Source organism: Colossoma macropomum, unplaced genomic scaffold, assembly GCF_904425465.1.
Source record: "Colossoma macropomum unplaced genomic scaffold, Colossoma_macropomum, whole genome shotgun sequence".
NCBI classification, from domain to species: Eukaryota; Metazoa; Chordata; class Actinopteri; order Characiformes; family Serrasalmidae; genus Colossoma; species Colossoma macropomum.
The window spans coordinates 49,475,264-49,494,320 of NW_023494787.1; the positions used below are offsets into that span (position 1 = coordinate 49,475,264).

General features: G+C 36.8%; 1 protein-coding gene across 1 annotated transcript in view; it reads right to left on the reverse strand.

The window, feature by feature from the left end:
• The window catches only part of LOC118806221 (fibrocystin-L-like), an 89,019-nt gene extending 69,962 nt beyond the window's left edge, over window positions 1–19,057 (reverse strand). The window contains exons 1-19 of the mRNA XM_036567692.1: window positions 18,918–19,057; window positions 17,691–17,797; window positions 17,475–17,552; window positions 15,922–16,066; window positions 14,037–14,145; window positions 13,867–13,924; window positions 12,455–12,548; window positions 11,035–11,088; window positions 10,885–10,958; window positions 10,738–10,780; window positions 9,525–9,595; window positions 9,306–9,416; window positions 8,125–8,214; window positions 6,363–6,628; window positions 6,116–6,207; window positions 4,503–4,662; window positions 3,392–3,527; window positions 3,085–3,228; window positions 1,678–1,832 (exon numbers count right to left, since the gene is read on the reverse strand). Of these exons, the coding sequence (XP_036423585.1) occupies window positions 1,678–1,832; window positions 3,085–3,228; window positions 3,392–3,527; window positions 4,503–4,662; window positions 6,116–6,207; window positions 6,363–6,628; window positions 8,125–8,214; window positions 9,306–9,416; window positions 9,525–9,595; window positions 10,738–10,780; window positions 10,885–10,958; window positions 11,035–11,088; window positions 12,455–12,548; window positions 13,867–13,924; window positions 14,037–14,145; window positions 15,922–16,066; window positions 17,475–17,552; window positions 17,691–17,748 (1,938 nt within the window). The 5' untranslated portion in view covers window positions 17,749–17,797; window positions 18,918–19,057. The remainder of the gene's footprint in view (window positions 1–1,677; window positions 1,833–3,084; window positions 3,229–3,391; window positions 3,528–4,502; window positions 4,663–6,115; window positions 6,208–6,362; window positions 6,629–8,124; window positions 8,215–9,305; window positions 9,417–9,524; window positions 9,596–10,737; window positions 10,781–10,884; window positions 10,959–11,034; window positions 11,089–12,454; window positions 12,549–13,866; window positions 13,925–14,036; window positions 14,146–15,921; window positions 16,067–17,474; window positions 17,553–17,690; window positions 17,798–18,917) is intronic.

Here is a 19,057-nt window from a genome sequence, read left to right on the forward strand (position 1 = left end):
CAGTGCAGTGGAAAAAAAGCACATGAATTCCGATCTGAGCGTCACATTAAGGTCCTATGGCCACGAATCGGATACGTATCTGATCTAGGACCACATATGAACGTGACTCGGGTTGGATTTGAAAAGATCAGATTTGTGTCCGCACAGCCCTGAAAACATCAGATCTGAGTCACATTAGGGCAAAAAATCAGATTCGTGCCACTTCAGCCTGGTAATGTGAATGTGGCCTTGTTGTTTTCCCTGAGGTCCACTTATGACCCTTTTGTGGGTATACATACCAAAATCAGTCATAATTCTATATGTATCTACATGTTGATGAGCTCTGTTCTGACTGGCTGCCCTGTATTGTTCCTCATTTAAAAAGCACTCAGAACTGAAACACTCCTTATAACGTCAGTGTGGGCGGAGCTAAACTTCCCTAGGCTCAATAGGAGGATAGATGTATGTTGGTTTTATGACATAAACAATGAATCCTCTTTACTTAAAGTGAACAACATTAAATTTAAAGAGGAATTACACCTGTTTTATTTCTGCACAGTTCAAGCTCTGAGATGTAAACAAAGTCGTTCAGGTTTGATGCAAAATTCTGTATTGTAAAAAAGCTTACAGACTCAGAATTCTTTATAGTGGTGGTGATAGGAACCAGGGGTCACCAAATATTGTTTATTTACCATCCAAACCCACCAGTGAACCTACACATGTCTTCTGATTTTTATATGCAATGCTGATGATGGTAAAACAGCTGCAAAAAAGAAAAAAAAAAATTCTTTTGGGGACTATTTACTGTTTTTATATACTCCTCCATCATGAACGGATTTAAAAGAAAAAAATTAGGCCAAAACATTATTTCAAGACTGTTGCAAAACAATGTCTCAGGCATCAGAGTATATGAGGGAGCTTTTGGAGGTGGACGTCTGGTTCCTATCACCACCACTGTGAACAATTCTTCCACTGCAAGTTTCACACCAAACCACTCTGAATGACCTTAACGATCTTAATGACTGACTTCTGCAGAACCTTTTGAAAATTTGTGGAATTCCCTTTCAAGCAGTTTGAGAGACCTCAAAGCTATTTATTAGTTTCAAAAACACTTGTTTCAGAATAAATACAAGTAAAAAATAAACACTGTAATCGTTCTGTGTGAGTTGGTTTGCGTAACCATTTCCATTTCAAGGTTGTTCAGTATTTACAGTTCTCATCTAACACCTGGTTTTTCTAATCAAGCCTCCATTAAATTTAATCAGGTGATAGAACTGAACAAATCCATGTGATAGAGAGCAGCAGGAACTAAACCTCCGCTTATCTAACCTACATATTCATAACTTTACTGAAAACAACACATTCTTATTACGTTTGACTGTATTTATAGATTGTATTGTATTGTAATATGATGTAATTTGTAATGTTAGCATTACTTAACATTGTAATGTTAATGTTATATTACTAGCAGGATATTTTACACTATATTTTCATTCACAAACAAAATAACAGTAAATTATCAAGTCTATGAAAACAAGAATGTGGCCAAAAAAATAGACACATATTGAAAAAAAAGCTTGCAAGTTGATGTAAATGTAATGTGATGAAGAGGATTTGCTGTTTTAAACATTCTCTTTGCAACAGAGGTGAATCAGAAGGATTTCAGCACATCTGGAGAATGACTGCTGATGTTCACACCTGAGTCTCTGAAGCGTTGTAAGGCAGAGGGCTGGACGCAATGCCTCCCCACAGCAGTGTAAAGGTGTTCAGGTCAGCTCTTCCTTTCGTGACCTCCCTGACTGTGACGTTTACACCTGGCCAGTTTGTCCAGTACTGAAGGTCCTCAAAGTCACCTGACATGGAGACAGTAGCATGGCTTTAGATGTGGACTGAAAGCACAGTGCTTTACAGAGTCGTACACTATGGGTCACACATTCCAGTACAAATGCAGTAAAAATGAATTGACTCAGTTTAAAAGTGCACACAATTTCCACGAATAAAACACAATATATCCACCCAATTCCAGCCTTTCAGCTTATGTACTTTTGTGCTGATGTAATTTATTAAAAAATTAGTGAATTCAAAGTATTACTGCTTTCAATGATGCTCAACCAGATACAATCAGCAGTAAAAATTCTAACCACATCTATGATTGTGTATACTTTAAAATCGACTACAGCAGATTAACATATTTGACTCATTCTGGTAATGAACTTCATTGTTGAAGTTGTACAGCTTTCAGCCCAACATGTTAGAATCATTTTATACTTTTTTACTGCAAAGAATTTGGTTTTGTTGTATGAAAAACACTAATTCCAAACTTCTCAACTGTACTGTGAGTGAATTCCAAACATTTTAATCTCATAATTCATTGTAATTTCTGGTTAAACTAGTAAACCAAACTGGTTGTTTCTGAAAGTGTTATTAAAGGGGATTTTTACCACATAAGTAAATGGTTAAGATGTAAACAGAGACATTCAGAGTGGTTTGGTGTGAAATGCTTCGTTCTCGAGAAACTTAGAGTCAGACCTGTTCACAGTGGTGGTGATAGGAACGAGACATCCACCTCTAAAAGCTCCCTCACAGAAAGTTACTACATGAAATGGTTATGAATTCACTGCCTGATGTCTGAGACATTGTTTAATAATAGTTTTGAAAAGATTTTGGTAAATGTCAAAAATATTTTTTTAAATCAATTTATGATGGAGGGATACATGTAGGGCGTTGTGAGGCAAAATAGTCCCCAAAGAAATGCTATTTTTCCAGATTTCATACTATTTTCCCATAGTCAACATTCCATATAAACTCAGAAGACTCGTGTAGGTTCACTGGTGGTTTTGGATAACAAATAATATGTCTATATTTGTGTTGTAGTCATGGCGACCCCTGGTTCCTATCACCACCACTGTAAAGACATTTGAGTTAAAACACTGTGAATAAAACTAAATGACTTTGTTTACAGCTCAGTCATTAAATTATGCAGAAATTATAAAAAAGGTGGAATTCCTCTTTAATTATTTTCACTTATCCAGGCTAGTTCTTTGTTTGGCCCAACAGTAAATAATAGGACTGCTGAGTCATCGCAGCCGTGACAGATTGTCTTACCTCTGTTAGAATTGAAAGTGATATTGTACTGTGACTGAGTGCCCAGATCCTGCTTTGTGACTGTGACTGTGTCTGGCTTAATGGTCCATAGAGCATTCAGCTCAGCCTGCACCACCTGCGCAGGTGCGCTGACGGGGATTAGCCCTGTAGAGGGACACAGGATCACGTCTGCCGTGTTAGCACAATGCAGGAAAAGGACACTTTTGATGAGAGAAATTGGATGCTGGCTTCAAACAAACAGAGATTAAGTCTTTCAGACCAACGCTAACAAACTTTCCCCACAGAGTCTGAGCTGAAAGAATGGAACCTGTTCTCTGGGCTCCATAGCTGAGGGTGTAGTAGGTATTATCACAACTGCCCAATGAAAAACAGTCACTGCTGATTGTCACAGTCTGCACCTCCTGGACAGGAATAGCTGGGCTCCATCCATCGAAACGAAGCACCTAAAAGCACAAAAAACAAACATTAAGCAGCAGATCTGAATACACACTATAAACAATGAGCATATATACAATACTGCTCAGATGTTTATTTTCACTGTTTGTATGAATATAAACCCAATTTTGTTTCAGGAATATGCATAAAATTATATTAATAAATTATAAATATTATGTTGGTACTTTATAACTTCATAGATTTATAACTAATTAATAGAAAGCGAATATGTGAAAAAATGAATATGTTCAGAATGATAAACACAGCTGTAGATGACACTGAGAAAGCTGTATAACATTGAGAATGAAGTTATGATACATTCCAATAAAATACTATCAAATATTGCATTTTGCACTTTAGGGTTTAACACGTTGAAAAAAATAAAACATAAAATGTATAAGGTGCCATAACTTTTGCACAGGCCACATTTTATGTTTTATTTCCCCCACTATGTTAAATTCAGCAAATAAACAGTAATTGTGCGTTAAAATGTGTAGAATGGTGTTCTCTGTAGACGATGTGTAACTTATTTTCATTTTTAATTTGACCAGGGTGTCCTAATTTTTGCATATGACTGTAAATGACTGTAAACAGGTCATTACTGTATATGCAGTATATTATTTATCTTGCTTCTCTCAAAAAAAACCTGAACAAAACACTGCAAAACACCTTCTGGTGTCTCTTTTGTGTTATTTACATTATTTAATAAAATAACAACAACTATTAATGTGACTCCAAACTTTTGAATGCTAGTGTAACTTTTATTTATTCTTCAATTAAATGTTGTTTTAAAGCTGTAAAGCATTTGGACTCCATGCTCCTTGTTTTTTAATGTGCTGTATAAGTGCAAAATTACTTCATTTGCATATTTACATGCAGTAAGCAAGATTAAATCAAACATTCCAAACCATTATAATCATAAAATGTGCTACAACAAACAAATATGATCATGGAGGCTCATTGACTATACTTCTCTGACAAACCTGTTTCTCATCCAGAATGTCGTAGCTGGCTTTGATGACCTGCTTCTCATTAACGGCGTCCTGAGTCTGCTGAGCAGTGAAGGGGCTTCTCTCTTTGAAAAACCCCACATCAATCAAGGCTCCTACTGTGTACTCCTGGAGCAGGGCTTCAATATAGTACCTGAATACACACGTTAGATTAAAGTAGATAAACAGGGTAACAAAATTAAGTGTTTATTTGCTCTGAAAAACATTAACATTGCAATAAACACAAATAAATTTAATAAAATAAACAGTAATGTTAAATTTCAAAGATTTTATGAAGTATTTACAGTAATCATTTCAATACTTAGATGAACTAATCAAAGTTCAACCACTTTTATGAAGTCATAATCAGTTTGTTCACCACCACTGTAAAAAAATCGGAGTCTCCATAATGAACCGTTTCACACCAAACCACTCTGAATGCCTGTTTACATCTCAATCACAGACGAATGCAGACATTTCTAAATATCATTCATTAATCAACCCTTCATGACATTAAATACATTTAATCATTCCTAAATTAGGTTAAACTTGTTTAATTGATCTATAATTCACTTCAATCAGTTTTATTCAATCCTTCATTAAGTCACATCAGTTTAGTCCATCCTTCATTGAGGCAAATGTGTTTAATCAACATGCCATTAAGTTAAATCAGTTCAGTCAATGCTTCATTAGGGCAAATCAGTTTGATCAATTCTCGATTCGATTAATTCAATTGAATCTAACATCAATCCTTCATTGAATTAAGTCAGTTTAGTCAATCTTTCATTGAGTTAAATCAGTTCATTTTGTTAGATCAGTTTAATTAACTCATCATTTCAGTACAGTTCAGTTCAGCGTCATTTCAGTTTAGTCAATCCTCAACCGAGTTAAATTTACTCAACCTTTTATTCAGTTAAATCCGTTTAATGGATCCTCCATTCAGTCAAATCTATTCATTCATTCCTTCATTGAGTTAAATACATTGAATTACTCCTTGATTGTGTTTAATCAGCTTAATCAACCATTTATTAATTTATATACATATAATTCATCCTTTATTATGTTAAACCTGGTGTGCTGATCATGTGATGGCTAGAACTGCTTAGAGCAGAATGCTCTTCTAACCAGCGGACTACACTGCAATTGCTCTTTTTAACTATTTTAAACATGATTATTTACACTATCCTAATTTAATGTCTAATTTGATTTTTAATGTAATGATTTTTTCTTTTAAATCTGTTCTTAATCATGTTTTTTTTTCAATTCTATTCTCATTTAGTCTACTTTTTTAAAGAACTCTGTATTTTCTGACTCTGTATTTTCTCATTTGTAAAGCACTTTGAATGACAGCAGTGTATGAAAGGTGCTATATAAATAAACGTGCCTTGTCTTCTTAAAAGCAAACTTTCTTGTTATTTTTAATCGCACAGATGTTGATGTGTACTAACTCTTACTGTTAAAAGTGCTTTTAAGAATTCATAGCTTTTTTAGCATAAAAAGCACAAACACTCTCAGTGCCCTGATGAATACGGTGGCCTTTTGCACAGCACTGTACATTTTATCATGAGTTTTAAACTGCAGAATACAGTATGTGGAGTCGCACTTACGCCTTTCCTTTCTCCAGCCGCATGACTTTAGACCTCTGGGTGGAACTGGTGTAGTAACTGCTGGTCCAATAATTCAGATATGCAATCTTGACCTGAATCACATAATTGGGTTGTAATTATCAAAATGTGTGACTTTAGCATTAATAGTAGAGCTCTGTAGTAAGATCATTACCATGCAGGCTGCAAAGAATAAAGCCTGTTTTCCTGCCTCATTATAAAATATAGTGAGTTTGTTAAAGTGCAGTACCTTATCCTGAGGGCGACCGGTCATGCTGAAATACAGCTGAAATCGGTCATCTCCTTTGATTAAGAAATAGTAGTTGTCGGTCTCTGTGGGAACAAAGAAGCCACTGAATCGAGCCACAAAGTAGTCAATTTCGTTGGGCCACGCGTAGGACAGAGAGTCCACCCACTGGACAGAATAACCAGGCCGACTGGAGGTATAGGTCAGAACGTCCTCGAGATACTGCACGTTGGTATTAGTCCACATCTCCATCTTGAACCCTCTACCGCCTGCAAATATGAGACAGACTGACTTCAACCATTACATATCATATTAATACAAGTCAACATTTATAAAAGTGTTTGGTAACACTTTATTTGGACAGTCCACTTTAGATGCTTTGTAGATACTTATTTTACTTTTAAGTTACATTATCTACCATAATTGTCTTTAAGCCTGGCTCTAATCCTAACCCTAACCTTAACCTCAACCCAAAACCTAAACCTAAACCCTTCACCCTGGTCCGAGCCCTAACCCAGGTCCAAACCCTAACTCTAAGATTGTTTGTTAACAATTTGAACATCTGTAGATAATCTATAGGGGATTATAGTGTACCATCCAAATACAGTGAGACCCAGTGTTTTCTACTGTGTTTAAATTTTGTATGTACATGATTGTTTGATATGAATAAAGCTCCAGTTGTCCATGTTATCTCAGCACGGCCGTCTTTGTGGAGAGGTGTGAACTGTTGTCTTACCCCTCCCCCTTTCACCCCACATTTCGTGCTAGCAGCTCCACAACATCACACACACAGAGACAGCATGCCCTAGTTCATCTGATAACAGAGGTATGAGGAAATAATATTTAATTAGATTTTTTATTTAAAAATACTAGAGTTGATTTCCATTTCTCCAGTGGGGTGGCCACTAAGGGTCCTGCAGAAAGGGGTTAAAAGTCTAGATTCCTAATATAAGTCTGAATGACACTGTTTAGTCTACCAAAGCTTCATTTAGAGGTATGTAAAACTCTGCATTCCACATTTAAGTGTGTTCAGTCAGTGTATCAACTTCACTGACAGAGATTTAACAAATTGAATTACATATTTAATTAGTTACATTAGATGTTTTATGACCTTTTCGCCTGTTTTTTTTACGACTCTGACTTTTGTCTAACTCTGTTTGGACTGTTCGCCTATTTTTATGTTTGTCTTCTTGTACTGTGTTTCCTGGATTTGACCCATGCTTGTTTTGTGACCATGAACTTGGACTTTGATTTCACCAGTAAAGCATTTGATCTTTTTAACCGCGAGCGTCTGACTTTTTCTGGCACGTTACAAATGTTAAGTAATGAACAAAAGGTTTTTTTTTAACCACAAAGTAAAAAACACACAGACAATAATGTGGTGTGGATTAAAAGTTTAGTCGTTTGAATTCAATTCCTCTTCTTTTTTCAACAAGCTATGAGCAACAAATAATTAGCATCAAATGACATCATGCTTTTGTTATTGCTGCTGATAACTGCATTTTCTCAGGGATGAAACTCTGCACTCCAAATTTAGATCTGTTTGACAGAGTTCAGTGTACCGTAGCTTAGGAGTAACACTGTTATCAGCCAGATGACAGACTCTTTTACAAGTTCAAAGGACCAAATCACAGTTGAGATCACATCCCAAAACCACACACTGTCACCAAGGCATTGTGCTGAGCTATGCTTCACTGGACACGCTGCTACACTCTGACGCAGTGTCTCTCTCGTATGTGAGAGCAGAGGTCAAGAGACGATTTACCTGGAAACACTGTCTTGTTGCTCCATTCGTACTCCGGAGTCCTGCAGGTGATGGTCTTGTCTGTCATGCTCTGTACCTCACAATTACGACCTCAGGAAAACAAAAGAGGCTTTGTGAGCAGAAGTTACTGAGTGAAGCCGTCATCCATCACTAAAGCACAGACTGGTATGCAATGCAGTTCTTCTTTCAGGTACAAACCATCTAGTAACCATCTAACAAATGACTTATTAGAGTTATTAACGAACACTATTAAAACTTAATAAGCATGAACAATAAGTACAAGCACATAAATAAATACGTACTGCCTCCATAAAGTTGTTTAGACTGCCTTATGCACTATTATTGCACCAATGCAGGCTTTTTAATCCTAAGGTTTGATTTTTCGGTGCTGGCAAGTAAAACCAGGTCAACTTTTTCTTAAAGGGGAATTCCACTCAGTTTTATTTATTTTAGTTTAGTTTATTTTTATTTAGTTATTATTTATTTATTTGATAATTACATTAAATGTTCAAAAATGTGAAATGCTCCATTCTGGAGAAACTTGCTGAGTCAGAATTATCACAGTGGTGGTGATAGGAACCAGACGTCCACCTCTAAAAGCTCCCTCACAGAAAGTTACTACATGAAATGGTTATGAATTCACTGCCTGATGACTGAGACACTGTTTTATGATAGTTCTGCAAAGGTTTTAACCTAAATTGTATTTTTTAAAATCCCTTAATGGTGGAGAGGTACATACAGGGTGTTATAAGGCATTTTTTATGTTAACCACTATTTTACCATCATCAACATTCCATATAAACTCAGAAGACTCGTGTAGGTTCACTGGTGGTTTTGGATAGTAAATAAAATGTCTATATTTGTGTTGTAGTCATGGTGACCCCTGGTTCCTATCACCACCACTGTAAAGACATCTAAGTCTCTACAATCAATGATCTCACACCAAACCACTCTGACTCCGAACTCAACAACTTAACTGTAAGATGTTTTGAAAAATTCCCCTATAGGCTATAAGATTGAGGCAATCAAGTGTGAAACCATTTAAAAGGGTTCAATGTTTGATGATTTAAGTTTCACTATGACAGACAAAGAGGCCGCCAACATAGATGGATAATCAGGTTCTATTCTATTCTATTCTATAAAAAAATGAGTACACTACCACCATTTTTCCCCCAAATTACCTCCCACTAAAACCTCTGCTGGACGGTCTGTCTCATCAAAGTAGTTTCCCTGAATGGTTAGCAATGTGCCGCCAAGCACACTGCCCTCAGAAGGGGACACTCCAGTGACCTCTGCAACAAAAATAAAAATTCTAATTAGAGCAGCCCAACATTTTTTTCCTTCATACAGTGATCAGTGTGATAATTCATTCATGCTTCATGTTGAATCCACTGTAATACCTGCATAGGTTTGGAACATTGCAATCTTGTTCAGTGCTGATACACTGTAGAGCTGTAAGTCTGGCAAACTCCTGGAACACAGCAGACATTTTTTGTTTTTTCTCAGTCATTTTGAGAAACAGACCTCAATTCCAAAAAAGCTGGGACAGTATGTGAAATGCAGAAAGCAGTGATTGATAAATTCAGTTTGAACTGTATTATAAAAACAGTAAAACTAGCTATATAGATGAAATTTACAGCCTGCAACACATTCCAGAAAGGTTGGGACAAAAGCATAAAGACCACTGTGTTACAGCTTTCCTTTTAACAGCACTCAATTAACATAACAAGCATAGACGTCCCTGAAGAAGACGCTGTCTAGAAGGCAGCATATGTTGCTCCAAAATGTGTATGTTTGTGTGTTAATGCTGCTTTCAAAGATGTGCAGGTTAACCGCTAACACCCCTCCCACCATGACAGATGCTGACTTTTGAACTTTATGCTGGTAACAATCCAGGTGGTCCTTTTCTTCTTTAACCCAAAGAACACATCGTCCATTTCTATAAACAATTTGAAAGGTTGACTCGTCTGACCACAATATGCCTAAGACTGTTTCCACTGTGCATCAGTCCATTTCAGATGAGCTTGAGCCCAGAAAGGTTGGTGGTGTTTCTGGACATTTTTGACATCTTGTCTTTGTACTGTTGTCATTTAAATAGAGATGAAAGTGAATTTGCAAACCATTGCTTTCTGTTTTTATTTGTATTTCACATACTGTCCCAATGTACAACAGGCATTTAAACATTTCAGCAAGTGCAAGATGGTTCTTTACTGCAGGGAATGGTTCTGTTTACAACCATGAGTTCTATATAGAACCATTTCATTCTTAAATGGCTCTTTGCATGGCAAAATGGTTCTTCAGAATGATTGAGACTGTGTTGTGTATGGTTCTACATAGAACCTTTTTGAAAATGGTTCAATATAGCACCAAAGTGGGTTCTATTATTGTTACAAGCTTGACATCATAACAATTGCAGAACCCCTTTGGTGCTATATAGAACCATTTTCAATAATACAACACATGGTTCATCAATCTGAAGAACAATTTTACCATGCAGAGAACCATTTAACCATGAAAATGGTTCTACATGGCATCTACATGCCTTTACCAAGAACCCTTAAAGAACCATCTTTTTAAAATGTGTGCGTGGTCAGCAACTAGTGCTTCACTGACCTTCCGTATTCACTGTCTAGGATGTAGCTGAGGTTGTGATGTCCTAGCAGAGACAAAAATAACATTACATCACATATTAGGTTATTAGATTTTGATCAGTTTTAGCTGGATTCACTGCTGCCAAACACGAATGACCGGTTTTCTCACCCACATATGTTCCAGTCATTTTACAGCTCATGTATCCCCAGTCACTGTATATGGAGTCCAAACTCAAGCCATACCTGAAAAAAGGAAAGCGCATGATAAGCACTGCAGTGAGGTCACTCAGTCCTTTAAACTAAAGTGATGTCCACTCACAGTTCGTCTGAGTTGGGCTTCAGGAGGACACACGGCATTCCTCCCATGTAGGCTCTGCAGCACAAAAAGCATTATAAAAGCTTGTTAATACACAGCTAAACTGAAAGAATAACAGCTGAATTCATGAATCATGTCATTATGTAAGATATGGTTCTATATTTTAAACGGTACGTTCAAATTGTCACATTTCAGTACCTCAAAAATCATACAATACAATAGAAAACTGACAATAGCTCTTTATCATAAGATATAAAAGAAAAATAGATGCTATATTTTAGAGCTGGACAAAATAGTTTGAATACTCAAATATTGGTTTGTTACATTTGCATTTGTTTCTCTGTGTAGTGTTTGAAATCTTTGCCTTTTTTAAGCAAAGCAAAGGACTTTCGATCGAACAGTTACTGTTAATATATGAAATATTTTAAAATGAGTAAAATAAACCTGGTTTAACTGAATAAATCATAAATATATTACAGATATTCCACGTCACCTCAGAGCTGTACTGCTTTCAGGAGTGCCTAAACTTTTGCATACCAATGGAAGTAGAGAGTCCCTTAAGCTACACATTTAAAAAGAAGGTTCTTCAGAGGTTCTTTAGTAAAGAAAATAGCTCTATATAGAACCATGAACACTCAAAAAAACCCCTTTGCATGATTAAAGCGTTCTTTGCATCATGAAATGGTTCTTCAGATTGATGGAGAATGTGTTTTATATGGTTCTATAAAGACCGTTTTTGAAAAGGGTTCTATATAGCACCAAAAAGGGTTCTGTTATTGTTTCAAGCATGATATCATAACATTAGAGGAGCCCTTCTTGGTGATAAATAGAACTCTTTTCAAAAAGGTTCTATGTAGCACCATCTTTGGCGCATTCTCCATCAATCTGAAGAACGCTTTCACGATGCAAAGAACCCTTTAATCATGCACAGGGTTCTTTAAGTGTTCATGGTTCTATTGAGACATTTTCTTTACTAAAGAACCTTTGAAGAACCATCTTATTTAAGTGTGAAGTTCCAGTCAGTGTCAGCTATTTTTTCTTCTTTCTTTTCTAATTGAACAGTTTTACAGCAGGTTTATACTCATCAGCACAAACAGCAGGTCTGTTTATTGTTCTCCAACTACCACCCCAACAAAATTGTCAAATTTCACTAAATGATTTTAAGTATAACATATGTCACTATAGTAAGCGGGAAAGTGTGATTTGACTGGATTTCTATGGAGTTTGCACTTCATTTACACGAAAGTGAAAAAAAACAGGCTTGTGTTGGACAGACTTAAGACGGTACAGCTGGAGCGGTGTGCCTTTAATCAATGTGAACTGAAATCACTGATTAAAACTGAAGTTTATCTGTTCGAAGCCTCTAACCATGCAGCTCCAGTCAGCCCATGTTTATTTCCGACAGTGTTGAATATTTCCGTACCTCAAAAACCGTACATTCCTGCCGTTGGAGCTCGTGGCAGTGTTGCTGCCGTAAACATCAGTGAAAATTCTCCCTCGCAGTGTAACCAGAGTGCCTGCACATTCCACACAAGAGAATTAAACAGTGAATGCATTTGTCAAACGAAGCCAAATCAGTGCAAGATATTAACCCTTGTGTGGTGTTCAGCTCTGTGGGACCCGTTTTCAATGTTTACCAAAAGAAAAAATTGTGATTAATTATTATTTCAAGCTCAGATTCTTGGTCTTTGCTCATTTTCTGTGAAGAACATATAAAATAACCCATTTTCAGTGTCTTCACTCTGTTCACCCCCCACACATTTATATTACACACATGTGGTGTTGGGCTGAACCTGCGGGGGGTAAAAGTATGGAGGTGCTGTGTCCCTTCACTCTGCTCTCCTCCTACATGGCCTGCTGTTAGTGTGTGAGTGTCTGTGTGTGTATGTGTTTGTATATGTGTGTGTGTGTGTGTGTGAGGGTGGACAACATGGACAGGCTGCTGACTGGCTACAGCTGCTAAAGGAGAACCCTACGCTGGACACGTGTGATATTTTAAACATCTGGTATTTTTATATAAATTGTTATGGCTGTATTGATTTAAAAAACAATAATTTAGTGGGTCCACCAGACCACTGAGTAACAAACACATCAACACCACACAAGGGTTAAAGGGCCCATATCCTGCATTTTTCTTGCACTTTATTTTACTCCCTTCTTCTATAAGTGAGGTCCACTTTTAAAGTTTGTGTGTTTTTATGCGCCAAACACATTTTACATTAGAATTTTCCAACCTCTCTTTATCCCTTAGAACACAGGTTCCCAGCCCTGGTCCTGGAGCACCCACTGTCCTGCACACTTCTGCATTTTCCTGCTCAAACACACTCATCTCTACTCAGGAAGGGCTTGTTGCTGACCTGGATAAGGTGTGTTGGGAGCTGGGACAGTGAAGTGTGCAGTGTAGGGGGGTCTCCAGAGCCAGGATTGAAACAGGCTGGTTTTGTTCGTGTGCCTTTAAGAGTGATATATGTAAATGAGCTCTGTTCTGATTGTCCTGTATTCAGCCCCATTCAAAAGCAGTCCAGGCTGAAACACTCCTCATAACTTCAGTGTTAATGGGTGGGGCTAAACCACTTTAGGCTGAATAGGCATTTATAGGTAAATAAGCTGGTTTATGTGACATCACAAAAACAATGGGTTCAAAGTGGGCAGCTTAGTTGTGTTGCATATATGGACTGTATGGATTGGTGAACAGTACACTTTGAAACTTTAACAATTTTTACATGCTACATTTAACGCATTTATTTAAAAGAAGCAAGAAAAAATTCTCATGATCTGAGCTCTCTAAATGCGTTATATCATTACAGATGAATATGTAGAATGGGAAATTTGCACCTGGCAGGCCAGTCAGAGGCGTGATTTTCTGGATGGAGGGCGTGTTGTACCATCGAGTCTGAGAACGATCAACACTTTGGTTAAAATCAGTCACAAACGTGTGCTATGAGGTCAAAAGTAAAGCAATCAGCTTAAGCTCTGGATAAAAAAATCATAATAATGAAACTAACATAGAATGTGCACCAGTAATTCCACTGACTTCCCCAGCATGTACTACTAGCAGGAATGGGGACACCATCCACCTTGACATGGACCTCATAGTCATCCTCAGGCATCGCTCTGAAAAAGACAGAAGCATACCAATAACATTAAACAGAGTATCTCTGAACAATTGGGTAGTTAGTTAGCTACGCATTTAATTTCAAAACTTTATGTATATTACTATGACGGTATGTAATTACATGATTCAACTGGTTGCACATAAATAAAACATGTTTCATCTGTACAACTGCTGACGGAGGGTTAAACTGGTGAAAGTAAAAGCCATAGTAGGATAGCTATGCATTTAAAAATGTATTAATTTACTGGCTGAGCACATCAGACTAGAGATCTGTGTGTACATAGTTACAGGTTGGTGATGTGGCACCAATATAACACCACAATACTAAAATAATTCTTCAGCAAAAGAAATTTACATAATTTACCACTGAACCCAGATTTGGTGAGTCTTCCAAACCACGATGTCCAAATTTTGCTTCTCTAGTTTAGCACTGGACATTTGATGCAAACATTGCTAACACACACTAGAAGTCAATAGTCACCCAAATCTTTTCTGTAAATGCATCCCTAAAACCTCTGTCAACCCACTCAAACCGCATCAAGGTCTTCATTAAGGTGGCGCTGATTTGTTAGTGCAGTTCAGGACACGGTAAGACTCACTGTGAACTATAAAAGTGAACAAAATGTGACCATGTAGCTAAACAACAGTGCAATGAAATAGTTAACACTGTCAAAAGCTGATGTGAGATTCTCAGAATGTCAACTTTTCACATGTAAAACTGGAAATGTAAAAAGCTTAAATTATTATAGTTATGTCTTATTATATAATTATTATAGTTACAGTATTATAGTTACGTCTCAGCGATTAGCAACCTGATATGTAATTCAGTGTCCAGTAGATGTGTTTAGGAGCTCAAATGACCAAGGAGAGGTTTGTATATATTTTACTTTGTTAACATTACTGCTATTAACATAACATAATTACTATTAACCTGCTACAGACATGACTGACAAGTCTGAATGAGCGTGACCGGGCTGTCTGAGTTAGTAAAGATAATTCGTTGTTTTCAGTGTTACCTCAACAAGCCAAACAGCATCATCTACTGCACAGAAAAATGCTTTACGTCGTGTAGAAGATGACGACTGCCCCTTATCTAACATTAAACTGACTGGGTGATGAGTTAACCTGCAGTGGCTGAAAGATTTCCCTTTGCTTTTCAATGACCAAGGCAGTTTACTTGTTATATAAATGTTTATAAACGTGAGTTATAACAAGTGCTGTGACAAGTATTGCTGTCCTCAGCTACACGGTGAGGCTTTTTTCATTTTTATAGTTCACAGTAAGTCATACTGTGTCCTAAGCCACATCAACAAGCCCATGCCACCTTAAAGAATGGATGTGGTTTGAATGGGTTTAGGCATGTATTTATGGAAAAGATTTGGGTGACTATTGATGAATATTGTGGTGTTTGTTAGCAATGTTAGCCTTGTAGTCCCAGTGAAAGAAGGAACATCTGGACACCAAACATGTCTTGACTACATCTGGGGTAAGTTGAAAAACTGTGTAAATTTGATTTTTTTTTCCAAATATTCTTGATAACATATGTACACATATCACAGTATTTATTTTTTTCTGAGATTTATTGTTTTTTTTTAATTCAGTGTTTGCAAAAATACACTAAGAAAAAAACAATGAAAAATTGAACATTTTAAAATAAAAAATAAATGAACAAAATAAAATAAGAAGCTGTCTGGTGGATTGAGGGGCTCCTTTGAGATTTTGCAACTCAGTGGTTATGGGCCTATCCCCCTGTGTGAGCAGGTGAGCAGAGTTACCTGGTGTAGCAGGTTATCTTGCTGGAGAGGCTGGCATCTCTCTCCACATCGCAGGGAAAAGATCTGGTTCTCGACACCAAAGTCACAGAGTTGCCGAAGTTGGGGTCATTAAGGTTGAGACTGAACTGACTCTGCTGAGCAAAACCTGAGAAAAACAGGTCAACATCATTTACAACACACTTAATAAGCTTACTGTAAACCAGAGGGGTGTAGATGTAGGCTAAACCCACAGGCCAGTATATGGACTGTCATTTTAGTGAAATAACTATTATAAGTTAAAGTAGCCTCACAAAAAACAGCTTGAGAGGAACTTTAAAATTATCAAGCCCCAAAAAGTGCAGAGTTCCCAAACAGAACTGCAGAAATTCTTCATCAGCATAGGAACTTAAAGGGGAATTCCACTGATTTTCCAAAATTTCAGCATAATTCAGTCGTTAAAATGTAAATAAAGTAATTTAGAGAGGTTTTCTGTGAAAACATTCGCTGTAGACATGCTGAGGTAGAGATACAGTGGGGCTGATAGGAACCAGGGGTCGTGATGATTTTTATATTTCATGTTGATGACCATAACATAGTGGTATGTTGGAAAAAAATAAATTTTCTTTTGGGACTATTTTGCCTTACGATGTTGCGCATGTACTCCTCTGCCATGAACGTGTTGTAAAAATGTGTTACGCCAAATCCGTAGAATAAAACAATGTGTTAGGAATTAGGCAGAACATTCACAGCCATGTCAAGTACTAACTTTCTATGAGGGAGCTTTTAGAGGTGGACGTCTGGTTCCTATCACCACCACTGAGAACAATTCTGACTCTGTAAGTTTCTCTAGGATGGAGCATTTCAGTCCCACTCTGAGTGACTCTGTTTACATGTAAACCATTTAATTATACACTGTGGCTGAGAGGTTTGGGGACAGGCTGCTCTGTTCTTGTTTATGTTGTGTATTGTTATTGGGTACATGCAGTGGAAACGTGTTACATGTGCGCTGGTGTGTTGGGAGTTGTGGGTGGTTTTGTGTGGTTTTGAGGGACGGTCACCATGGGTTAGTAGCCTATGGCCATTGGTGACCTCCTTCTGGGTTAGAGCAGTGTTTATGTGTGTCTGATCTGTTTGGTGCAAATAAAGAGCACCTCTCACAACAGAAAAATGGCCTACTCCTTCTACACCGACGCCACAATATATTAAATGGTAATATACTTATACTTATTAAACTTATGTGACTTGTATACTTGTACTTATATATTTGCACCTTCATAATCTTCATGTGATATTGTCTTCTTATCAGAATCTATAATGCCTGTGTAATACTGAAGACCAAATTAAATGTGTAAATTTACTGTAAGATTCTTACAGAAGTATTACCACAGCTCTTTTTCATAAGAGAAGCAGGAATGAGTGAAAAGCAACCAAGGAAAAAGTACTTTCCCCACAAATATCCTGAATACTGTAGCTTGAATATACATTAATGTAGAAATCCATCAAAACAGCAAAACATTCACTTTATGTACATGAAGGCAAGTAAATATCAGTACATTCTGTCCTCCTCTGCTTACCTTGCCCCTGTATGGTGAGTCGTGTTGCTCCGTTTGTGCTGCCTAATTTTGGGGTTACGCTGTCCACACGCTGCGCTCCTGGGGGTGATCATTATACAGGTTAAACTAAAAGGCTGTGAATGACACTGAAGCCTTAAACACAATTAACATTTACTGGCAGTGTTCTATGTGAACAGTAAGCTAGGAGAGCTAGTGAATAGCACATTAGTGTCTTACCTGAGTAGCTGATGAGCAGAGCCCAGACAGCGAGCTGCGCGCATGCGCGCCTCCTCATGGCTTCTGGATTAAAAACGAGTCCTGCTGTGAGTTTTTGCAGATAAAAGCTAAAAAAGAAATAAGATACAATAATCTGAAAATTCTGATAAAATATGGCATTAAAGAGAAAATATGTATTATTTACAGATAAAAAAAAGATACTAAGCCAAAATGCTGACATAATGCTGCCCAAAACAGAGATATTTGCCTCTATGTGGTGGAAACGGGCTTTAATAATAAAAATAGAGTCAGTGCTTTGCTGAAGGTGGTGGAGTCAAAGAGGAGAGTGAAAACAAAGAAATAAAAGAATTTGGACAAATAAAGCTGATAAATGGAGGAAAATGAAAGATCATATGAAATTGATGAAATCTGGAGAATTATAAGTGTTTTATAAGAAGCCTAAAACTTCAGAAAGCGACAAAGTAAAACACAGGTTCAAGTGTTTGTAGAAACCTGACCATCTAGCAGTTCTTCATTAAATTAAGGCTATTAAGGCCAACTTTAATCCAGACTAAAGACATTTCTATTTATACCGTGCCTTTGATGGTTAGGCTCTTTCTGTCCAGACAGAAAATACTGTTTATCTAATTTGCATGCTGTTTTTAACTCTCTTTATTACATCTCTTTAGCACTTTATTCTAAATTTTCGGTTACCTTTTCATCTGTTCTGCTGTCTCTGATGGATAATCCAACAATTTATTAATTGCTGATTAATCAGATCATTTGGAGGTTAAACGCTCGACTCTTTATCTCACCAGGTGGTATTCTCACTCACTCGGGAGCTTCCTCACGAGAACTTATGAAATTTTACCTAATTTTTAAAATTGTTGTTTACTTAATACACTATAGCACTTTAATTTCAATTCTGTTCCCTTTAATTTTATTCTTTTATTATTAAATTTGTGAATCTGTTTTTACACATGCCTTAACCTTAAATGCAGCTGACTGTTAAGATGTGAAAATTAATTAATAATGAGTTAATTAATAATGAATGAATTAATTAATAATAAGCTCATAAAGAGATAAGACTGTAACTAAAGTTCAAAATCAGAAAACTGTCAGGGTCACTGGAAATGGAAATGCAACAACATAAAAGCAAAATGGTCATAAACAGTTGCACAAAAAATTATATATATATATATATATATATATATATATATATATATATATATATATTATGGTACATACCTGTTTGTAAAAGCTGTCCTCTCAGTGTGTGAATGGCCCAGCAGCCCAGCTGAGCTCACCTTATATAGTAGGCTGTTTTTTTCAGGCAGGAAATGCAAATCAGAATGTATTTCTATTCTGTCTCACCTACATCTGTTCAA